This window comes from Peromyscus californicus, unplaced genomic scaffold, assembly GCF_007827085.1.
Source record: "Peromyscus californicus insignis strain IS unplaced genomic scaffold, ASM782708v3 Scaffold_3__1_contigs__length_106647218, whole genome shotgun sequence".
NCBI classification, from domain to species: Eukaryota; Metazoa; Chordata; class Mammalia; order Rodentia; family Cricetidae; genus Peromyscus; species Peromyscus californicus.
Window position 1 is genome coordinate 98842621 of NW_026294551.1, and position 22355 is coordinate 98864975.

The window sequence follows — 22355 nt, forward strand, 5'->3', positions numbered from 1 at the left end:
GCTTTTTGATCCAGCTGTTTGCAGAGAGCTGACATCTTGGCAAGATTCGTCTGGGTTTTCCTTTTCTTACCAGGTGAAATTCTCTAGAACATTCTCTAGAACAATGCTGCAGCTCTGCCCAAACCATCAAGCCAATGTGTGCAGGGTCCTTTTCTTTCAGGTCGGGTTGATATATGGCGGAGCACTTCATCCAGTCTTGTCTCTGAGATCTGAATGATGTAGATTCTTTCTCTAGGAAACCTGCCTTCTTTTTTCAAGGGGGCGGATCCCTTACTTCTAAACAATGTTTCAGGGTATAATTTTTGAAGATGCACATATTTCTCATTTTTTACTGACAGTTGTGTTCCTGGAAAAAAAATGTATATGGCAGTTAGACTCTGTGAATTATTCTTATGTAAGCTGACCTCTGATATCACTCATCAATTTGAGGGTTCTTTCTATTTTTATTATTTAAAACAATTTTCAAATTTAATTATACTTCGATCATGGTCTTCCCCTCCCCCAGGTCCTTCTAGACTCTCTTTTCCTCCCTATCCACCCAACTTCAAGTTCTTTCTCAAAAAAAAAAGCAAAAACCCAATACAACAACAAACTTTCCCCAAACCAAGGAGACAACATAAATAGAAAACAAAACAAAACAAATAACAAAAACTGTAACCGAATAAAAGTCTACACACAAATAATCCTAAAGAAGCCATTATATACTGGTCAACTACTCCTGAGCATGAGGCGTGTCCTGGAGTGATTGTTGCTCTATTGGAGAAAACATGTTTTCCTACTCCTAACAGGTATAAATGACAGGTTGAAAACCTTTACCCTAGTGGCTGGGTTCTCATTCACTGAGTCATCTATTCATTCATTTTTAATATAACAAAATAAAATATAATATGATTAAACCAAAACTATGATATCAAAGTTTGATAGGAAAGACCAACAAAAGGGAAAGAGCCTAAGAGAAAGCAGATGATTCAGAAACCCACTCAATCACACACCCAGAGGAATCCGATAAAAACAACAAACTGGAAGCTATCTATCTGTCTGTCTGTCTGTCTATCTGTCTAACTATAGATATAGATGACCTTGTACAGAGCCATACAGGCCATGTGCATGCTACTTCAGTCTCTATGAGTTTGTATGAGCTTTGCTCATGTTGATTTAGAGGCCCTTGTTTCCTTGTCTTCCACCTTCTCTGGCTCTTACACTCTTTCTGCATCCTCTTTCATGGGGTTCTCTGAGCTCTGAGGGGAAGGATGTGATGGAAATAACCCTTTTAGAGCTGAGTGTTCCAAGGTCTCAGCATAATGTCTTGATATGGGTATCAATATTCCCATCTGCTGCAGGAGGAAGCTTCTCTGATAATGGCTGAATAAGGCACTGATCTATGAGTATAGCAGAATATCATTAGGAGTTGTTTGATCACTGTTTTTGTTGTTGTTTTAAGACCAGAATTATTTAGTTTACCCTAGGTCCCTGGGCTACCCGGTCTCAGGTTATTGCACCTAAGCAGTGCTGGGTAAGGGTTCCATCTTGTGGAGTGGGCCTTAAGTTAGATCAGTTGTAGATTACTCCCACAAGCTTTTTGCCACCACTGCTCTAGCATATCTTACAGACAGTAGACTATATTAGATCAAAGCATCTGTGACTGGCTGAGTGCTATGTCTCTTATTTGGTAGCATACAGAATATCTTCCTGTACCAAATACACTAGAACACAGGGGTAGAGGCTCTACATAGGCACCAGGTCAACATTTCCATGTCCCATAAGTTGTGTGGGTGTTGTCTTCAGCAATGGGGCCTTGTTGTCAGTTTGTGGGAAGCAACCTATATATAGTCTTGGAAGTAGCCTGGGTTGTTTGGAGATTCCCAGGGTGCCCCTTTGGCCAGCAACTCAGTTAGACATAACCCAATGCCAGTACTGAAAGGTTCTTTGGTAACAAGAGATGGCCAGTTGGGACTCTGTATCTCCCATTACTTGGCGATTTCATTTAGATTGCCTTCATATATGTATATATTTTAGGAAGTTTCTACTGTGTTAAGTTTCCATACTACTCCTCAAATTCCCCTAATTTTAGCTGTCTCTCCATGTGTTCCCTCTCACAACCTCCTCTGCCCTCTCCCCTCTTGATCTTCATGCTCCAGCACCTGCCCTGGTCCATCCATAATTATCTGCTCTATTCCCTTTCCCAAGGAGATCTATCTGTTCCCTCTAGTTCCCTACCCTATGTGGTTCTACAGATTATAGCTTGATTTTAATTGACTTAACATATTATCCACATAAAATCAAATACTGCCATACTTGTCTTTCTGGGTCTGGGATACCTCACTCAGGATGGGTTTTTTTTTTCTAGTTCCATCAATTTGCCTGCAAATTTCATGTCATTTTTTAAATGGCTGCCAAATACATCATTGTATAAATGTATCATATTTTCTCTATCTATTCTTCTGTGGAGGGACATCTGGCTATTGTGAATAGAGCAGCAATGAAAATAGTTGAGCAAGTATCTTTGGGGTAGGATGAAACATCCTTTGGGGATATGCCAAAGAGTGGTATAGTTGTATCTTGAGGTAGATCGATTCCCATCTTCCTGAGGAACTGCCTCCACAGTGGCTATATGAGTTCTCACTTCCATCAACAATGTTTGAGTATTTACTCCACATCTTCACCAGTGTAAGCTGCAACTTGTTTAGACTATCTTAGCCACTCTGACAGAAGACAATATCTCAAAGTAGTTTTGATTTGTACTTCCTTGATGGCTAAGGATGTTGAACATTTCTTTAAGTGTTTCTCAGATCATTTGAGTTTCCCCTAGTTTCAAGGTGTACTACAGATATAGTAATAAAACAACACGGTGCTGGCACAAGAACAGACATGTTTGTTGATCAATGGAATGGAATCAAAGACCCAGAAATGTATTCACACACCTATAGACACCTGATTTTTATAAAGAGGCTATAAATATACACTGGAACAAAAAAGGATAACATCTTTAACAACTGGTCCTGGTCAAACTGGATGTTAACACGTAGAAGAATGCAAATAGATCCATACTTATCATCCTGAACAAAACTGAAGTCCAAATGGACCTAAGACCTAACATAAAACCAGACACACTGAACCTGACATAAGAGAAAACAAGGAATAACCTTGAACACATTGGCACAGAAAAAAACTTTCTGAACAGAATACCAATAATGCAGGCACTAAGAACAATAATCAATAAATGGGACCTCATGAAACTGAGAAGTTTCTGCACAGCAAAGGATACCATTATTTGGACAAAAGGGCAGCCTATAGAATGGGTAAATATTTCTACCAACTACACATCTGATAGAGGGCTAATATCAAAAATATACAAAGAGCTCAAGAAACTAGATATCAAGAAAACAAATAACCCAATTAAAAATGGGGTACAGATCTAAACAGAATTCTCAAAAGAGTTTCTCTCCATTTTTAAATTAGCCTTAAATGTTTTCAAATTAAATTGTCCATATTCTTAGCCAATAGATAATCATCTGTAAATAACACCCGTACTTGCAGTAGGGGAGATGGCTTTTAAGGAAACCCTGCTGGATGAGCCTGTAATGAAAATAATTCCAACTGAAGTCATCTGCTTCTTAAGATGCACTTTTACATAATGTTTCCCCTACTAAGTAAATCTTCATGATGGGACCTAAGCTACACAACAGCATTAAAAGGGAAATTTTCCACTTAGGACTGCCTGTCAGTACAACCCAGTACCTTCCCATCTGACCACATGCTTCATGCTGACTGAAAAGTGTCATAGGACATTGCATAGCCTTCCATATGCCCCAATAAGCCACTCTCAGAAAACAGATACACTTTATACATGCTATACCAAAATTAAAGTCAGAGCAAAACATCAGAAATTTAGGTAGGATGTGTTCCTACAGATGTAACATGTTTACTAAGAATGTTATTGGACATGTTGTGAGCCATAAAATCCTTTCAGAGAAGCTTTGAGATGGGTGGGGCAGGGCTGATGACCAACTTGATGCCTACCCAATCTTGATATGTTGCTAGATAACACCAAGTTCAGCTTCATGCAGAAGAGAAAGGACAGATAGCTCAAAGTGCTAAAGATGAAAGTAATGCTGTAGGGAAGGCAGTCACCGCGTCCACAAAGGAGAACCCACTCCTGATTTGAGTGAGCAAGTAGAGTCATGGCTCCTGGTTGACTCTTGTATATGACAGTAAATGCTAGCAGCTTTGTTTTCTTGTAAGCTTATGGATAGATTTTTTTTAAAACTGGAATTTCACATGTGGTCCTGGGAAGCAGGAAGCAAACCCACACATGCTTTGAACAACATCCTTCTACAAACCTGTAGAGTATCTATGTGGACTCCTAGATCCTTCTCTCTTTGTCCCGTGTTATTTCAAGGCCTGTACTCTGAAGTGTGTGAGGAAAGCATCAGTGCTGGGATTTCACACAGAGACAAATGCTCACATACATGTTATGCACCTATTCTGTACCATCATGTTTGGGTTTCTCTAACATGCTGTGACCATCACACCTCTGGGGGCCTCTTTGATACTGTCAAGCTGTTTCATGGAATACATAGTCCATCACTCAGATCCTGACACACCAAGCCATGCTTTCCATATCCCCCACCAAGATTGTGGTAGACATATTTGTAGCAGCCTTACACAAGCCTTACACATGCTTCAGAGTCCTCATCTGTAGCCCCAGTCACGGGATTCTGAGCCCATCTCAACATGCTCCTCTGCAATGACATGTTTTGGGTCTTATCAATGTTGCAAATTATGCAGATGAAAGAAAACATCTCCCTTTGTTCTCTTTTGCATGAGTTTCTTCCTCATTATAAATACCATCTTTCACACATTTACTTGCCAATTGTACTTATCCTGTTATGAATTCCAATTCTTTTATTGTTCATTATTGCTGTTTGTGACAAGCATTGATATTGATTGTATATCTATTTTACATATGTTACTCACATGCCATTACACATTTTTAATTGTATAGGCAGATATATCTTTCTTTTCTCATGTTGTCTGATTTAAATTTCATTATAGGTTTTTAAAATCCATCCAAGGAATCCCTTAGTTTAATACCATAGCAAAATTGCTGTAGACTGGGCAGCCCAAGCAACAGATATCTATTTTCTCATTACTCCAGAAGGTGACATCTAAGATCAAGGTGTCACCATGTTCGGCTTCTGGTAATGACTCTTACTCTAGCTTTCAGAGGGCCACCTTCTTCCTCCCTCACATGGTAAAGTGAGTAAGTAGGAGCAACCACATGTGTCTTTTTCTAACCAGTCCTTTTTAGGGGCCGCCTCACCCAAACCTAACCATTTCTCCAAGGCCCCATCTCCAAACATCCCACTGAACATCAGGACATCAGCATTGGGATCTGGAGTAGAAGGAGGCATTTCAGTTGGCAGCAAGCTCCTGGACAAAGAAGCACCACCTGAAGAGCATTGCAGATGCATGTTCCAGCAGAAATGTCTATGTAGTTTCATCTGTTGCCAGTACATACATACATACATACATACTTTCATATTTCTAAGGGAACCACAGCTGATCATTGCAAACATGTGGGACAAACAGTAAAGATGAACATTAAGGAGGTAATTTTACCTCTAGTCCTATTCCATAGACAACTAAAAGATTAGAAGCAAATGTTTAGAAACCTCAACGCTATCAAACTGCAGAATCATTGCCTACTTTATTCACGTCTATGAATCTCAAGGGCAAGTGGTCATGGGATGCTTTTAATTGATACATTGACCTCGGGTTTTATGGAAGTGACTATGTAACACCCCTAAAACAATAAATTACCTGGTAGAAACAGGCATCAATCAAAGCTGCACCATTGTCTGCACAGGCCACAGGTGGAACTGCTGTCAGTTTCTGTAATTAAAGCGAAAAGCAAAAATGAACTCCCAGCTGCCTCGTTCTCCTCAATCCAGAAAGTATCTGCAGACTCTGCTCAGCTCAGATAGAGCACACGAGAGTCACCATGCTCCTGACATGTCAGTTTACAGGACTGGCTTTCTCTCTTTTTGATGGTGTTGGAGAGCTTCCTGGTTGCCTCTAAGATGGTGTACCATTGCATTTTCTGGAGGAGCTTTGTAAGATAACGACACCAGGACCAGGATGATCAAGGGAGGCATGAAAACCTCAGACAAAATTTAAAGAACACCTAGACAAAGAGGGTGAAATGAGATGATAATGCTTTAATATAGTACTACTACATTCAAAGAGGAACGAGAAATATCCAGGGGGAAAAAATATTAAAATTTGCCACAGAGAAAAAAAAAAGGGCATTAGCTTTTTCTCAACATGATGTGTTTTCCTGTACATTTTATTTGTTCACCATGAGTTCCTTTTTTTAGAAAATTGATTTTAAAACTACTGATTACTGAATTTGGGGGTCCTTCTTAATTTACTGTTTTCTCCCAGAGTAACAGTCCTAGTTGGCTATACCTCCTACTAGGCCTGAAACAATGTGAAGATGTGGCTATTTACCTACTACATCTCAGGTCATTGGTGAACCCTCTTTATGCTCTTTCTCTTACAAGCCTCAGAAGAATACTACAATTATTATAACACCATCTTATCTGACCAGGAAATTTAGACTCACATGGATTAAGGAAACTGTCACAGACTTATGCAGTATTTTTCCTCATATTCTGATCTCCCAGGGATTTTCCTGCCAAACACCCTTTTAAACTTGATCCCTAGAGGATGGAAACAACCTCATATTGGGCTCCTAAACATAGCAGAGCAGGGACTGTTCTCTAGAACCCTAGACAAGCTCTCTTGTCTTGGACCACGATCCTGCTCTCTCATGCTCACCCCATGATTTAGGGAAACAACTTTGTCACCTCACACATTGTTCTTCGGAAGCCCAACCAGGTTCAGCCTGTCAGCATCTGTGTTCTTCTAGCTTTGAACATAGTATGGACCACTCTACACAGCACCAGGGAATCTACACCTGCTCATAAGTGAAGAGCTGAAATGTAATAGTATTTTATTTACAAGAATAATCTGCAGCTAGATAAGCCTCAAGGGCACTCAATCAGCAATCCCATTCTCATTTATTTCACTCTTATTTGCAAAGGCAAAAAACATCAACTGGTTGCCTGAGGGTAGAGACGAAAAAAGTCTTTTAATAATCATTTTTGGTAAATCTAGCATTTTGTAACATTGTATCACATTTCACAACCATCATTGTTCTGTGGAGACTCAGTGGGTAAGAGTAAGTGCCGAGAAAGTGTGAGGACTTGAGTTCAAATCTTCAGCAGTCATATAAAATGTTAGTCACTGCCACATATGTGCCTGTAACCCCAGTCCTGGGGGCCGGGGACAGAGACAGAAAGATTGTTGGCACTTGCTGGCTGCAAGCTCAGCTCTAGGTTTGTCCATCCGTGAAATGCTGTCTCTTTACTCAGGTCTCCCTGCTTTCCCAGGGCCTTGCACATCACTGTTTATTTCCTTATTTAGTTACTGTATGTATGTATGCACTTAGTGATAACTTAAGTTTCTCTCTCTCTCTCTAGATGATAGATAGATAGATAGAAAGATAGATAGATACATAGATACATAGACAGACAGACAGACATATCACCCTTTTGGCACAAACTAATTCTCTAGAGAGTAATACATTTATTTTTGACACATTCATATGTTCAAGGTACATGCTTGGATCTGATTCATGATGAGATAATTCTTAATGTGGTCAAACTGGTTCTGACACTCATCTAGGTACTGCCCCTAGATGCCAGATTTTAAGAACAGATTCATGGACCAAAGAGATGACTCAATGGATAAGAGTACAGATTGCTTTTGTAGAGAACTTCAGTTCAGTTCCTAGCACCCACATCAGGAGGCTCTCAGCTGCCTGTAACTACAGTTCCCAGTGGATGGGAGGCCTGTGGCCTTAGCAGGCAACCATATGTACATGTATCCACACAGATACACAAAATTTCAAAATATTAAAATAAATATTTAATAAACAAGTTCACTTGCATTTCTGCTGCCATTGGTCCCAACTCCATCAACATCTGAGCCAGGCTTTCTCTGGCTGAATCACAGCCATAGCTGCTCCTTCTCCTGGTGGTTACTGGTCACTTTATTTCCCTAGAACATAAGAACAGGATTACTTCCTGAGCGTCTGATTACTGCTGCTGCTTCCTTAACTTTGCAATATAACCCACGATGTAGCCCAGGCTGGCTTCAAACTTTCCACCCTCCTGCTTCAGCTTGCAGAGAGTGAGGGTGATGGATATGTGCCACCATACTCAGCTACAGCCCCAGTTCTTTGAAGGGAAGCGTTTGCCAGCCAGCAGCCTTTTTTCAAGTGACTACTATCTTGCACCCTCCATTTGGTTATTAATCTCAATGCAGAACAGTGGCTTTTGTCTTTTTCAAATGGGGGTCTGCCTTCTGCAGACGACTGCCAGTTGCAAAGCTCCCGTCCTGTGGTGTGCCCCCAAACATCTTATTTGTCTTGATATTTCTTTCACAGAAATACATGTGACAGATAAGGAGTCACTGGAGGATGCGCTTGCTTTGTGTCAGACAGATATTAAAACAATAAACTATGCTGCCCTGGGATTCCAGCACACACAAAGCCAGAGAACAAGGCTGAGATGAGATGTTTCTGAAAAGCGGTGAGGCAGTTGTGCTGGGGAAATTCCCTGGAAACACCCAGGCCTGTGATAGCATTGAGAGAAAGCACTTTTTAATGCTCCCGTTTGCTTAAGAGGATCAACCACCCGGTGCAGCTCCTGTGTGCAGCCCCTTGACAATGCCCACCCATTCTCCAGCCCAACAGGGGCAACAGAGAAATCCTTCAGTAGATTGAGAGGTTTATTTTTTAAGCACTGTTCTGCACTTTCTCTGCTTCCCGAAGCTACCGTGAATTCAAAAATAGTAAGGGACTGGGGAGTATTCTCCAGTCAGATCTCCGCCCACACACGTTCTAGAGGTGAAAGCTTCAAACCAAGCTTGGCTCTTGAAGGGCAGCAGAAGGCAGGGTGATGTCACAGAGTAGGTGTGCAATCCTAGTGGACTCGGAATTGCAAATTGAGCCAGGTGTACAGCTAACCCTAAGGCCCAGGTCTGTAGACCTGTAGACGAGCAGCTAAGGACTAAGGAGGGGAGAAAGGGCACTTGGGTAGTCCAAGAGCTGGAAGAGAGATTCCAGGGGCTCCCTGAATGGACATTCTGGTCATAGAGACATAGAGGATTCCTTCCCCCTCATGAAAAGCAAATTTCCCTACCCAGTACAAAGATATCAAAAGGAGGATGAACTTGCCTCCTGTGGAAAGAAAGGGAACCTGGGAGAGGTTAACCCAAGAAGTTAAACATTTGCTTTCCTGCTAATGAAACTTTCCTTAAATCATGTTATCAGCTACAGATAAAAGCTATCTCAGGCCAATCTAGGGCTACCAGAGAATTTGAGCGCAGTGGCAAAGAAATTCAACATTAGGTCCAGATACCCCAACTGCATGCATACATTACATCTATCTCCTTGGGTTTTGTTTGCATGTAATGTGGGCTAATGTAATGATACCTAATTTCTTCCTGTGTGAAAGCAAGAAACAGATGGGAAGATAGTTCAATGGTAAAGTGTGGTAAATGGTAAAGCCATGAAAGCTTGAGAACCTGAGCTCAGGCTCCAAAGCAAACATAAGAAAAGCTGGACATGTCGTCACATACTGTGATCTCAATGTTGAGGATCTGGAGAGAGGCAGATTCAGAGAACTTGCTGGACACCCAGTTTGGAGGTGGCATCGACTAGTTCCAAGCCAGTGAGAGATCCTGTCTCACAAAAACATCTATGGAATGACACCTGAGGGTTCTCTAGGCTCATGAATGCTCTGCCCAGCCCCAGGCCCCCCGCCCCACAGCAATCACTTCTAACTACACAGTCCTAGTTTCCACTAACACATCCTGGTTGCCATCACTGGCTTCACAAAATTCTCCCAGCACTTTCCCACAAGACAAAGGAAACATCGGGGTTGTAGGGCAGTATGATCTGCTTGTGTGGTAGCCATAATGTGACTGACTGTCTTTGCCATGTAAATTACCTTGGATACTTACTTAAATGTGGGCATTAAAAGAAATGGCAATGTAAGTTCTTTCCAGATTTCTGGAGTGATAACAACTACTCAAAAAACGGACTGGCTTCTCACAGAAGCTAATTGAGAAGATTTTATTTGTGTACTGACTGGACAATTGGGCAGTTTCCAAATGGCCCTCCTTCAGTCTGTCTATAAGAGGGCCTTGGGATTCCAGCTCCTAAATCGGGCATGTGATTAGCAGGTACAGATGGCACCTGTCCTGCAGGTTGTATGGGGTGTTGATCAAAGTCTCAGACTCAGTTTTTGTTTTTGTAGGGGTTTTGGCTTGTTTTTGTTTTGTCTAAAGCTAAATGCTGACACGGAAAGGCAGATGGCCTCAAACCCTGACAGACAGAACAGCTCTCTTCACAGTGATGGCTGGATGGGAAATGAACAAACGTATTTGCATCTCATACCTGTCTTGTGAGTCAGTCCCAGCCCCCTCTAAGGACCTCAAACTCAAGAGCTGTAGCAGCCCCAGAGAACCATGGGAAATCCAGCCCAGCATAAGGCAGCTAATTTATCTCACTTGCCTTGCTTCCTACCTTGAGAGGCAATAATCCATCGAGCTCACTGTTCCAGCCAGCTGTTAGATAGATCATGAATGATTTAACAATTGAACCTTTACTGTATATATATGCACTCGATAAAGTCATTATTTATATAAACTATTTGGTTTCTTTTTTTCCCTCTTGGCTTCCTGGGGGGAAAAAAAACAAAACTAAATTGACATTGGTACTGATTTTGTCAAACTAAGAGATTATGGTAAATGGTTCCATCTAAATTAAAATAGATTCCAGCTTCTATTCTCTCTCCAACAACAGAAAGCACTTGCAAATGCCGCTACAGTACTGCCAAGTTAAACACTCCAAGATGGAGATTCATTTCCATTTTGTTGAATGAAATGTTTCCAAAATCTTGCCTGGGGGAGGTCTGTCAATACCTGTGAGTCAGAGAGATCACAAGGACCTCTTCTACAGAAAGTGTGGGACTGCATACCCAGCATCGTGGAAGCACCCACTGTGCATCTGCTGGACTAACCCTGCCATTTGTAGCACAGGAGAGAAACCAGCAAGGTTCTACAGGAAGTGGCAACAGTATGGTGCTGAGGGAGACCAAAGCTGCTTCCTTGCTCAGCCCCACAAAGATGAATGATTCGAGAATATTCCTGGTTTTGTTCTGCCTTTGAAAATTGACTGTTTTGGGTGAAGAGATCTTTCTGCTTGGGGAATACCGACCCTGCGATCCAGAACAAATCCCTGTGTGTTCACTGTGCCTGGTTTTCTGTATGGTTTTCTTCTAGCTCATCCATTTATGGACAAGCAGGAGATTTATTTCAAACCAAGCTGTGGGTAAAATGGTATGTGACAACAGAATTAATAAATTAATTACATATAAAACAATAAATACAGCACCCCAAAGTGGAAGGTTAGTTTTATATCCAAATAGTCCCAACTTCTGAAATGAGTTTTTTGGTGGATGTGGGTGTGTGTGCACCTGTGTGTGCAGGCATGTGGAGGATAGAAGTGGACTTAAGTGTCCTCTTCTATCTTTCTCCACCTCATTTTTTGAGACAGAGTTTCTCAGCCTGGAACTCAAAGATTTGGCTAGGCTGGCAGGCCAGTGAGGTGAGCCACAGTGATCTGTCTGTGTCTACCTCCCAAGGGTTGGGATTAAAGTCTTGTGTAACCATATGGCATTTTATATGGGTTCTTGGGATTGACCTCGAGTCCTCGTTGCTTTCAGGATACTCATTTTACTAGTAAGCCATCTTCCAAGCCCTGAAATATGTTTCTTATTCCAATTTTCTAAATTCAAAAGTTGTAGCAGAATTGAATCACCATGAACTTTTAGTAACTAGGTTTGTGTGTACAGCTGAGGCCTCTACTGACATGGTTCTAATGTAACCCTAGTTGCTATTTGCACATCTCTATGTGTGAGATAGTTTACTTATATAGCCCTGGCTTATATCCAGATGTGTAGATAAACCCTAGTAGGAAAGGGAAATAAGCTGCCCTTGGATTTTTATCAATATAAATCTGTGGCCATCTCTGTGGACTACACCCAATTAGTGGAAGAGCACTGAAGCTTTCACGGGTGTCTTGAAATCTCAGAATATAAACACGTAAGGGCAATGATGGCATAGTCCCTTCCCCAACAAGGAGTATACTGAGATCTCCAGGAAGTTTGTCAAAGGAGTCCCCTTTGAGTCCCCTGCAGATTCAGCCAATCCATGATTGGTTGAGGTTGGCTCTATCAGATGAACTAGAAACACAGCAGAGGACACTCCAGCTTGTGCAGGCAATAGGAGGGAAGCCATGTTGGGCTATCTTCAAAAAAAAGAAAGAGAAAGCACAGCAGCAATTGGCCTGGGGATGCCCAGGGATTGGATGAAAAGATGACTTTGGAGGCTGCAGAGTTGCTCTAGACTCCAAATCTACACTCCCCCCCCCCAACACACACACCAAAAAAAAAGAAAAGAAAAAGAAAAATAGCAATATTCCAGATTCATATGGTTTTTCAAAGAGCTAATGGGTTAATCTGTGCATCTGGCAATTAGCAAGTGCTAATAAACACTCACTGCTATCATGCAGTTGAATCTCTTCCATCTGATAATGGAGTCTCACAGGCTAGAATTCTGCCAACTGTGATCACATCTTTGCTAGGATTGCTCCAGTTATCTCTGTCCAGGCATTAGACAAGTGAGATCCAGGATCTCTCAGCACTAGCATCATGAGTAAACGGGGCTTTGTCCGTAGAGTGAGCCACCTGCTTAGGCAGCATCTTAAGACTTCCAGGTTCAAAGTTAGGATCAACCATTCAGTTTTCTCTATAACCGAAGTGCTGCAGAATTCTGATTATCTGACAGTATAATTAGAACATTTCAGTGATCTTCTTGTGCCAGATCATTTTGTTCATGTTAGAGACACGGTAGTCCCAGAAATATAGCTCTCAGGACAGTCCACTGAAGAGCTATAGAAGGATAGTCAGTCAAAAAGGCAGTGAGAAAAACAAATGATAGAGAGAGGAAACATAACTGTGGTGGAATATGGTAGTATCAGCATAAAGGGACAAGATGGGAGATGATGTGAGAAAATGAAGCCCAGCAGCAGACCAAAATTTGCCTCATGGAGTCTTCATTAGTCTTTACAGACTAAACAGAAGGAAAAGAATCTGCCAGAGCCACTCAGGGGCAATAGCCACATCAAGCAGGAGAAAAGGAGACATCTCAGTCACTCTTCAGAGTCTAGCGGAGGTAAAGACTTAGATCAGTACATTTTGCCTTGGCAGTCAAGCTGGTATGGTGTCACTGTCTCCCTCCTCCCCATCTCCCTTCAAGACCACACATCTCTCTCCAAGTTCAAATTCTTGCCAGTTCTTACAAACACATCCTAATCAGACCTATAACAGCCTTAGAAACTTCTGGCTAATTTGGATTTGACTAAAACTTTTGTACCATGACTGTTATGTAAAGAGATTCAATTATGGAACGCAGTGTTTTGTGAGTAACTACCGCCCATAAAAAGTTAATTAATCAGGGCTGTGTCAATTTCCTGGTGCCGTGTCAATTTGCTGCAAGGTAATTAATCACTAATCACCCACCAGCCAGCCAGCGGAGGGACAATCCACCAGCCATTTATTGTGTCTCCCCCACAGTAAATGGCCAGCGCAGCCAGCGAGAAACACATCTTGCCTTTCACAATATTTTTATCGACACTTTCGGATGCTGTAGTAGAATGCAGCACCAAGCCTCCGCAGGTCAGTGGAATATGAATATTACAGAAAGAAACGAGTGGAGATTTATAGGGCATTGCATTTCTGTTATGTCAGTTTTGAGATTAAACCAAGCAAATGAACAGTGAAAAATTACTCTTCCATGTGGAGAATGGTGATTAGAGTTGTACATTAATTAGAATTTTTTTTGTTTTCCCATTCAATGCATTTCAAATGAGGATGTCCTATAAGGAACCAGTTTGTCCAAAACATAGATTTATTCACTTCTAAGCAGCAGCATTTAACATCATTTATGCTGAACAAGAATGGAGCCTGAATGTGGGTCTCAGACATAAATACTTGTGAGTAGAAGCTCCAGAAATTCTACAAATTAAGGGGCTGTTTGGGATCTCTTTATAAATGACAGAAAGAACGAGTCACATTTTCCCCCAAGCCCTAAGAATCACTGGACTAAAAGAAGACCTTTCTATTTTCACCTAGAACTTAATATACCCTGCCAGAGTGCCGGTTAAGAGGATGATTTAGTCACGTGTGAACCCTGTGTCCCAAACCAGATTGGTGGACTTTCATTTTCGATTCATTTTGAAAACAGAAGTTAATATTTTTGATCATTTGGAAAAAAAAATAATCAGATTTTGGACCTCTCAGAGAGAGTTTACTGCACAGTGCCCAGCCTCTCAGGAGCCAGGCTGCCTGTTTATGGCGCCCCAGTGTGTTTGTTAACTACTACTTCATATCATAATTTATAGTGTGACACATGAAACGTTGAGTCCCTGCCACAGAGGAGCCCAATAAGACCCTGAACCTGCTGTCAAAGGCACATTTGCACCCCCAAATTCAAGCATTTGAATGTTTCTTACCATGCATTATCTGCAGAATAATTCAACCACGTATTAGCATGTGCACTTGGGTTTGTGTTTTCATGTCTTCAAAGGATGGGGAAACAAGGGAGGCTTCGGGATGCAAAGGAATAGAAGGCACAAGACAAAGAACCAACCCTGATGGCAACACCTTTACCAGGGCATCTGGCAATCTCATGCAAATTCAACCCAGCACACAAATGCAAAGAATAATTGCCCATTAAAGCAGGCTGTATATTTTTACGGCTGTGTTGCAGAATCTGCCCCCCTGTCGGGGTATGCATCTGCTATTCTTCTGTCTCTCTTGAGCTCTAAAACTTTAATATGCAGTTTATAACCCTCAAGTATTTTCCACTGGCTTTGTGTTTCTTCTCTTGGGATTTCCAGGCTGGTGAAATGATCTCATTTGTGTTTATTTTCGAAGGTAAGCACAATGTTCGTAAACGAGACAGGGAGGGAGGAGGCACTAGTCACTGTAAATACATGAACATGGAGCTCATTGAAGGTGGGGGCTTTGTCTTTGAGGGAGACATGGGCAGAAAGCAGTAGGCACTTTGCTGAATGGCTCCTTTGGCTGGTTGATGCACTCGAACGTCTTCCATTTAAAACCCTTGATTTGCCTTGGTGCTTGAGTCTCACGGAGTGCCTCTTGTTCCTTCCCTTAAGCTCCAGTTCCATTGAGTTCCCACCATGTGGGAAGATTCCTTATTCCCAAGGGAGAGGTGACACCCTCACCCCCAATGCACCTGCTCTCACATTCATCTAACTAAAGGGCTTTGGCAGAGGCTGAGTGGAGCTGGGAATGGAGTCATGTCGGACACCTAGGGGATTTTTGATCCTGCCCTGTGTTTTTCTGGTGTTCCATCATAGCTTATAAGCTAAATCCAGTTTTGTTTTGTTGACATCTGACTTTCCAAACTTTGATTCATGGTGCATAGGCTTGAGAGGGTATGTATGAGTTTTCCCTCCCTCATCTTCTCCACCCAGGAGGAGATCCAAAACTGAATCCTGCACCCACAAATCAACTTGAATACCACCATTGTCACTTAGCGGTGGTTTTATTTATGTGTTTAATAACTTCAAGATATCTATCAGGGGTAGGAGAACCAACTCAAGAGTTAGGGTTCTAAAGATGCCTATACATTGGCATCTTTTATTTTTCTAACATTATTTATTGTTTGTTTTAAGATCTCACTACATAGCTAAGGCCAGCCTCAATGTTTGTAATTCTCCTGCCTCAGCATTGTAAGTGCTGGGATAACAGGTAGGAACCCCTAGACCCAGCTTATATAGAAAGATTAGTGAAGATGACATTTATGTATTTTATTTTAATGCCAGCCAACTTGATTACAGAAATGAAGAGGGTTTGGGGTTTTTGTTTGGCACTACGTTGCACTTACTAAACATTTATTATCTGCTTAATGGATACAAATCTTAAATCAAAATGTACATAGATGATAAAATACGTTTAACTCAACAAGATAAGTGTTGCATCATAAAGGAAATGAATCATTAAGAAATACCCTACCTTGTATTGAAGAATAAATCCATTGGTTTGTGTTTAATCTGTGCCCAGGTTATCTGCCCAGGTAATTGCTTCAAATACATATTTGACCACATATCAGCATTTATGAACCCACATCCAGTATGCAAGTAAGAAAATTTCCATTTTTTTCATCCTATTAGTATAAAAGAACTGTGATGGAAAGATGTGTTCTTTGCCCTTGAAAGTGACCATACGACTTTATGACGGATGACGGCTATGCTGTCACCAGCAACTGTGGGAGAAAAACACTTGAGACAGGAAGAAACACAGGCAGTGACTGCAGAAGTCTTAGCATATGGATATGGATAGGCATTAACGTGCTTGTTTCACAGAATCGCTGTGCTCAGGAAGAGCTGTTGATGGGCAGGAAGGCCATTGTTTATGAGCTATCTGGAGGGAACGACATAAGTAGCATGTGATAGGTACTGCCTGTCTAGGAAAGTTTACCCAGAGCAATCAACATTTCATGTGTAGGGTCACTGGGAAAGTGAATGCATACCTGTGGGTAAACTCAGGTCCCAATCCTCCTGAAGTGCCAGCTACCTCTTTATTTTCAGGCAGGATCACTCATGGTCTGGGACTAAAGAGACAGTTAGGTACCAAAAAGATGACCAAGGCTGGGAATGAGTTCAGTTAGGTGCTCCTCCAAACCAAAGAGCAGGCAGATGGAGCACCCTGCCCTGATGGAGCTTGCTTTCTAGCACCAAGCAAGAGTGCTTCTTCTCTCTTCATACAATCCAATGTACTTGATTTAGACACAGGAGACCTGTCTGTGGGAGGAAATGTTATGTGTGTGGGGGGGGTATACAAAGGAAAGATGAAAATGGAGAATGAAAGAAAGGAGAAGATGGATATGAAGATGAAAGGAAATAAGGAGGAGAGGAGGAAGGAAAAAGGAGTAGAGGAAGGCAGAAGGAATGGAGGAGGGGGAGGGAGGAAAGGGAAGGAGAAGACAGAGGGAGAGAATGAAGGATGGGGAGTCCAAACACCCTCCTCCTGCCCTTCTTACTCTCCTCATCTCTCACTCTGGCTGGCTCCTCCCTTCTTCCTTCCTACCTGACTTCCCTTTGTTCATTCAGGACTTCACAAGAGGGTATCTGGAGTGGGACAAGGTGGTGCACACCTGTCCTTCCAGCACTTTGTAAGCAGAGACAATGGTGTCACTGTGAGGTGAAGGCCAGCTTATTCTACATAGTGAGTTCCAAGCCATATAGAGCTATGTAGAGAAACCCTGTCACAAAAAGAAAGAGCGAATGAAGAAGGGGGAGGAAGGGAAGGGAAAAAGGAAGAAGCCAGGGGACATTAACTCCACAATAGAGGACATCAGAAAGCATCCACCTAGGGCACAACACTTTCTACATGAGGACTGTTGCCCACAGCAAGATCACTAGAGACTCTGACTTGTTCAGGGGCACTTAGCCTCCCTGGTGGCAATGTTGGAACCAGATGTTGCTCCGTGTCCCCTTCACTGGGAAAAAGGTTGTGCTAATGAGCTTTGCTTGGAAGAGCCCAGAGCCTCATCTCAATGTCTACAGGCACTTATCCCACCCAAGGAAATCAGAGTCTCAGAATAGATGCCTCACTCTCCACACTGAGCAGTGCCTTCTCTCTTCACTCCAATGACAAGCTTCTGCTTCACACGGAGGCACCTCATCTCCACAAGTAAATCCTCCAAGCAGGCTCATCACCTGAGAGAGAGCTGGTCTCCCTCCTGCGGATCTATAGAGGGGGCTAATAAATGGGTCAGCATAATTACTGAGTGTCTTCACACAGCAAGCCAGCTGCTTAACCAGACAGTACACTTTTCATTTTCCTTATTTTGAAAATGCAAAACATTCTATGAACATTTTTATTTGAATCATGGTGAGATAGAATCAGGATGGAAGCATTCCCAAACATCTCCCTGGTCCTGAAGCAAGCCTCTCTTATGCTGAATAGCCCTAGGCTTGGATGAGCTCAGCATTTCCTGCTTTGCCCAGTAAGACATGAGACTCTATTTCTGCCATATTGGTTGAAACATAATCCAGGAAACTTGGGTGATGAGGACCGCCACGAGAGTTCAATAAATCCACACAATTTGTTTTCAATCATAATCATAAAAAACAGTCCAACGTAAACTTCAGGGAGAAATAAGAGGAGAAAGTCAATCTGGCTTTGCTCTATGATCTTAGCATTTTACTCATGCTGCAAAGAAAAGTACCATAAAAGCCCCTGTTCAGCCTTCAAGAATGTGTACCAAATTCCAGACAATCACTGACAGTTGATCTTCACTTCAAGGGAATAATCCCTGCTAAGAATGCATACAGAATTGTGAACAGCCCTGGCTCATCCACCACAGAGGTACAAACCCACTGTGTGCCCAGATGGAAGGTTTTGCTCTAAGACCTCCAGGGTCACTATGTGGCACCTCCACCGCCTAGAGAACAGGTACTTCCTGGGGACTCCTGCACACTTTTCTAATTTACTTTGTCACTTTTTTATGTGTGTTCCTCCCACAATCCCCACCCAGGTTAACACCTGAGTGTGTGTGAGAAAGACTCTTGGATATGGTAAGAGACATGGGATAGAAGAAGTCTTCTGCTCCTGAAGGTGATGGCAGGAAGGGCCTTGCCCCTCTCGGCAGTGTGGATACAAGGTGGAGAATACCTTTAGCATGGTATAAATGAGAATATGCTCACTTGGTCAGAAGTCCTGCAGAAGCCTGGGAAAGGGAATTTTGGAGTGTGGGGCTGTTACAGACGTCCTCTTGTGCCTCTCATTTCGACTTTTGTGTCCTTACTGTAGCTTTTACCAACAGCGACTTTTCATAAACATCTTTCAGGAATCTTGTCTATGGGCTAAGGTTTGTGGTACAGTGTCTTTTAAGTGACCTGGGGAGTCAGCATAGATAGAACAGTGTGAGGTTCAGCAAGAGACTGGGAAGCTAGAGCCTGACTCTTTTCTCATGGCTGCTTGGACTTCCTGAGGAGTCCATATCTACAGGCATGAGAGCTCCCCAAGAGGAGTTTCAGACTTGAGGAGTTCCCAGGTGTAGCTCCTCCGCCAACTCCTCACCATGCCTGGTACTGTCTCCTCAGATAAGAGCACCCAGGTACCCCATTCTTCCCAAAGAGGTAGTTAGCAGACTTCCCTGTCTTCAGGTAAAGGCATATGTGCACTGATGCTTAGGGGCTTGTGAGATGCTGATAAACCATTGAGGACACAAAGCGGTTTTCACATTCACAGCACACATCTGCAAGAATGCCTCAATTTGAGTTCCTGACAAAGACTGGGGATGCTGCTCAAGGGAAGGGCACTTGCCTAGCCAGAATGTCTAAAGTCCTGGATTCCACCCCCAATAATTTCCCTGCAAAAAAAAAAAAAATTAAATTTGTGACATGCCAGGTATGGATATAAAAGGAATGTAAGACTATAAATAAAAGTAAATAGGGGGAAATTGTGAGAAAAAATAATAAACTCTTAATTCTATGCAGTTTGGCCTCAAAGATAACTACCAGAATGTAAAAAAAAAAAAAAAAAAAAAAAAAATGTGTGTATATGTATAGATACACAAATATGTGAATATTTGCATACACAAAAATGGGAGCATATACATACACATGCATATGTATATGTATAGGATATATCCAAAATCATGCCTATACAAACATGTTTTTCAAAAGGCAATGAGGTTTCCCAGACATGTACCCAAATATATGCATACACATACTCACATGTATGCATATACAGCGGTTGAAGCATTTCACATAAGGATTCAAATTTACTTTTTCTCTACTTTAGGTTTATGTGGGGAGCTTTTTCCCCGGTCTCAGGAATTCTCTGTAAATGTCTGTCATTTCTCACATCCTCATGGTCAGAAACTACAGTCGTACCCATGCCATGTTCACATGTTTGTTTCCAGTCTTGAGGCACTGCTCTCTGCCCTTTGAATCTTACTTTAAGAGGCTAGACCCTGAATAAACAGGATTGGGGAAATGGTCCTCACCAGACTACATATGCATCTCATGGTATCCCACTCTCTCCTCTCTCCCATAGTGCCTGGCTTCCCATATCCAGCCGCCACTGCTGCAGCTGCTTACCGAGGGGCCCACCTGCGAGGCCGTGGCCGCACCGTGTACAACACCTTCAGGGCTGCAGCGCCCCCACCCCCAATCCCGGCCTATGGCGGGTAAGTGCTGCACCCCGCTGGGAGGGGGGGCCTCCCTGCACCTGCTCTCCCTCCCCAGAGGCACGGAGTGTTTGCGAGCGCATGATGGTCTTGACCACCCCACCAGAACCTCCCCAGCATGCAGCCTAATGCGCGCCTGCTGCCAAGCACCTTGCAAAGAGTATTGAAAAATGAGTGTAATTTGTCTGGTCATGGTTGGTGCCTTTAAGCATTCTACATGTCACATGTTGTTATGTAAATTCTCTTTGAGACTGAATGCTGGAGAACAGAGAAATGGTTACAGCCAAGGATGTATTTCTGATGACTGCAAGCATCTGGTTATTAAGGAGGTTGGACTACATTTACCCCTTGAATTCAAAGGGACATGAGGTTTCCCATACATAAAAATCACTGGGGTTATTTTGCTTCCCTCCCCATGGACATTTTGCACTCCCAGATGTACAAACTTTTGCCTGAGAAAATTAGGTGTTGAGTCAAACACAACATTCCAGATAGGAATGAAATTACAGTTAATTTGCCTTTTACTTGCGTTTTCCAAAATGGCCCAGCCTGTCCTTTCTCCGCCATGGGGAAATGGATTTGTTTTCTACTGTCAACTGAGATTTTCTGTGATTGGATATTGTAACTGACAATTAAAGATCTAAGAATGGTTAGGAAGAAAGGAAGAAAGGAAGGAGGGATGGGGGAAGGGAGGGAAGGAAAGCAAGATTCACTAATAAAAAGGAAACCACCCTGAAATGACGCTTCCTCTGCTCTTTCATTAGGGATCTTGGAAGGGTATTTGTCCACCTCTGGGCATGAAGAGAGAGAAGGGCCTCTAAGGTAGTGGCCCTACATAGGACAAGGTCTAGGATATTTTTGATTGGTACAGCAGGGTAGACATGGGTGATGGTGTCTAGTGGATAGACTCCAGACGTGTTACTTGAATGTCCTGTGGTCCTTAGGCTAGCCCCACCCTCAAGGCAGAGCATTGCCTGGCTCAAAGTGTGAACTGTACTCTCCTCCCCTCTCCAGTTGCATAGAAGATTCAGCTATACTGAGGAGGATCTGGTGTGAGCTTCTCCAGACCAAGGACTAGCTTTCTCATCTGTAGAAAGAATGTGTCTGTGTCATGGTCATATGAAAAGGGTTAAATGCATTTTCTTAAAAGCTTTGTTGCATATAAATCTTTTAGGAAATCTGAGTGACCCCAGCTCACTCACTGTACTGATGATGAAGGGAAATGCTCTTATCATTATTTATTCATATCTTACCCACTCCAAAAGAGCCCAGCTGAAGTGTGTGAAAAAAACAAAGACTATGAAGCAGACTGGAGCATATACAGGAGTGAGGCAAGGTGAAATCGTCAAAACGGGAGAATAAAGGCAAGAAAAGGAACAAGGTTACTTACTGACACCAGGTTTCTGGTGTAAGTCAGTGCAAGGTTTCTTAGTGGGTCAAATGACAAGAGGGATTGTGGATCATAAGAAAATAAGAACCAACTGGCTTTAAAGTCTCCCCATAGCCCCAGTGTATCCATATGCCATATAAAGGACCTTTGACTCCATAATCTGCATAAGGCCCACCCAGCATGAGCCCATTTGATACATGGGTTATGGAAGGCATGGGGGTGGGATAGAAACAGCTAAGCAATCATCTGGGTTCATGTTATTGCTAAAGAAAGATTCATAAGCCATAAGTGCAAAATAGCACATTTAAGCCACTTTATTCTGTCTGAAAATCAACATCTTAGTACATGGTAATTGTAGCTTCTCTGTATATACACCCCTAGTTAGTATCTCACTACTATATTGAACAGGAAAAAAATAAGTAAAATTATATGGCCTATCCTCCCATGAACAATTTATAAAAAGCTCAACATAACATACCTGCTATAAAATTGAAATTTACTAACTTATAATGAATGTGCTCTTTGCCGGGAATAACCATGC

At 42.3% G+C, this 22355-nt stretch overlaps 1 protein-coding gene across 41 annotated transcripts in view; it reads left to right on the forward strand.

The window, feature by feature from the left end:
- Rbfox1 (RNA binding fox-1 homolog 1) overlaps positions 1–22355 on the forward strand; it is a 2167575-nt gene that overhangs the window by 2087307 nt on the left and 57913 nt on the right. For all 41 annotated transcript variants that reach the window (XM_052759361.1, XM_052759367.1, XM_052759363.1 and 38 more), the window contains one exon: positions 20292–20424. In XM_052759361.1, the coding sequence (XP_052615321.1) occupies positions 20292–20424 (133 nt within the window). The remainder of the gene's footprint in view (positions 1–20291; positions 20425–22355) is intronic.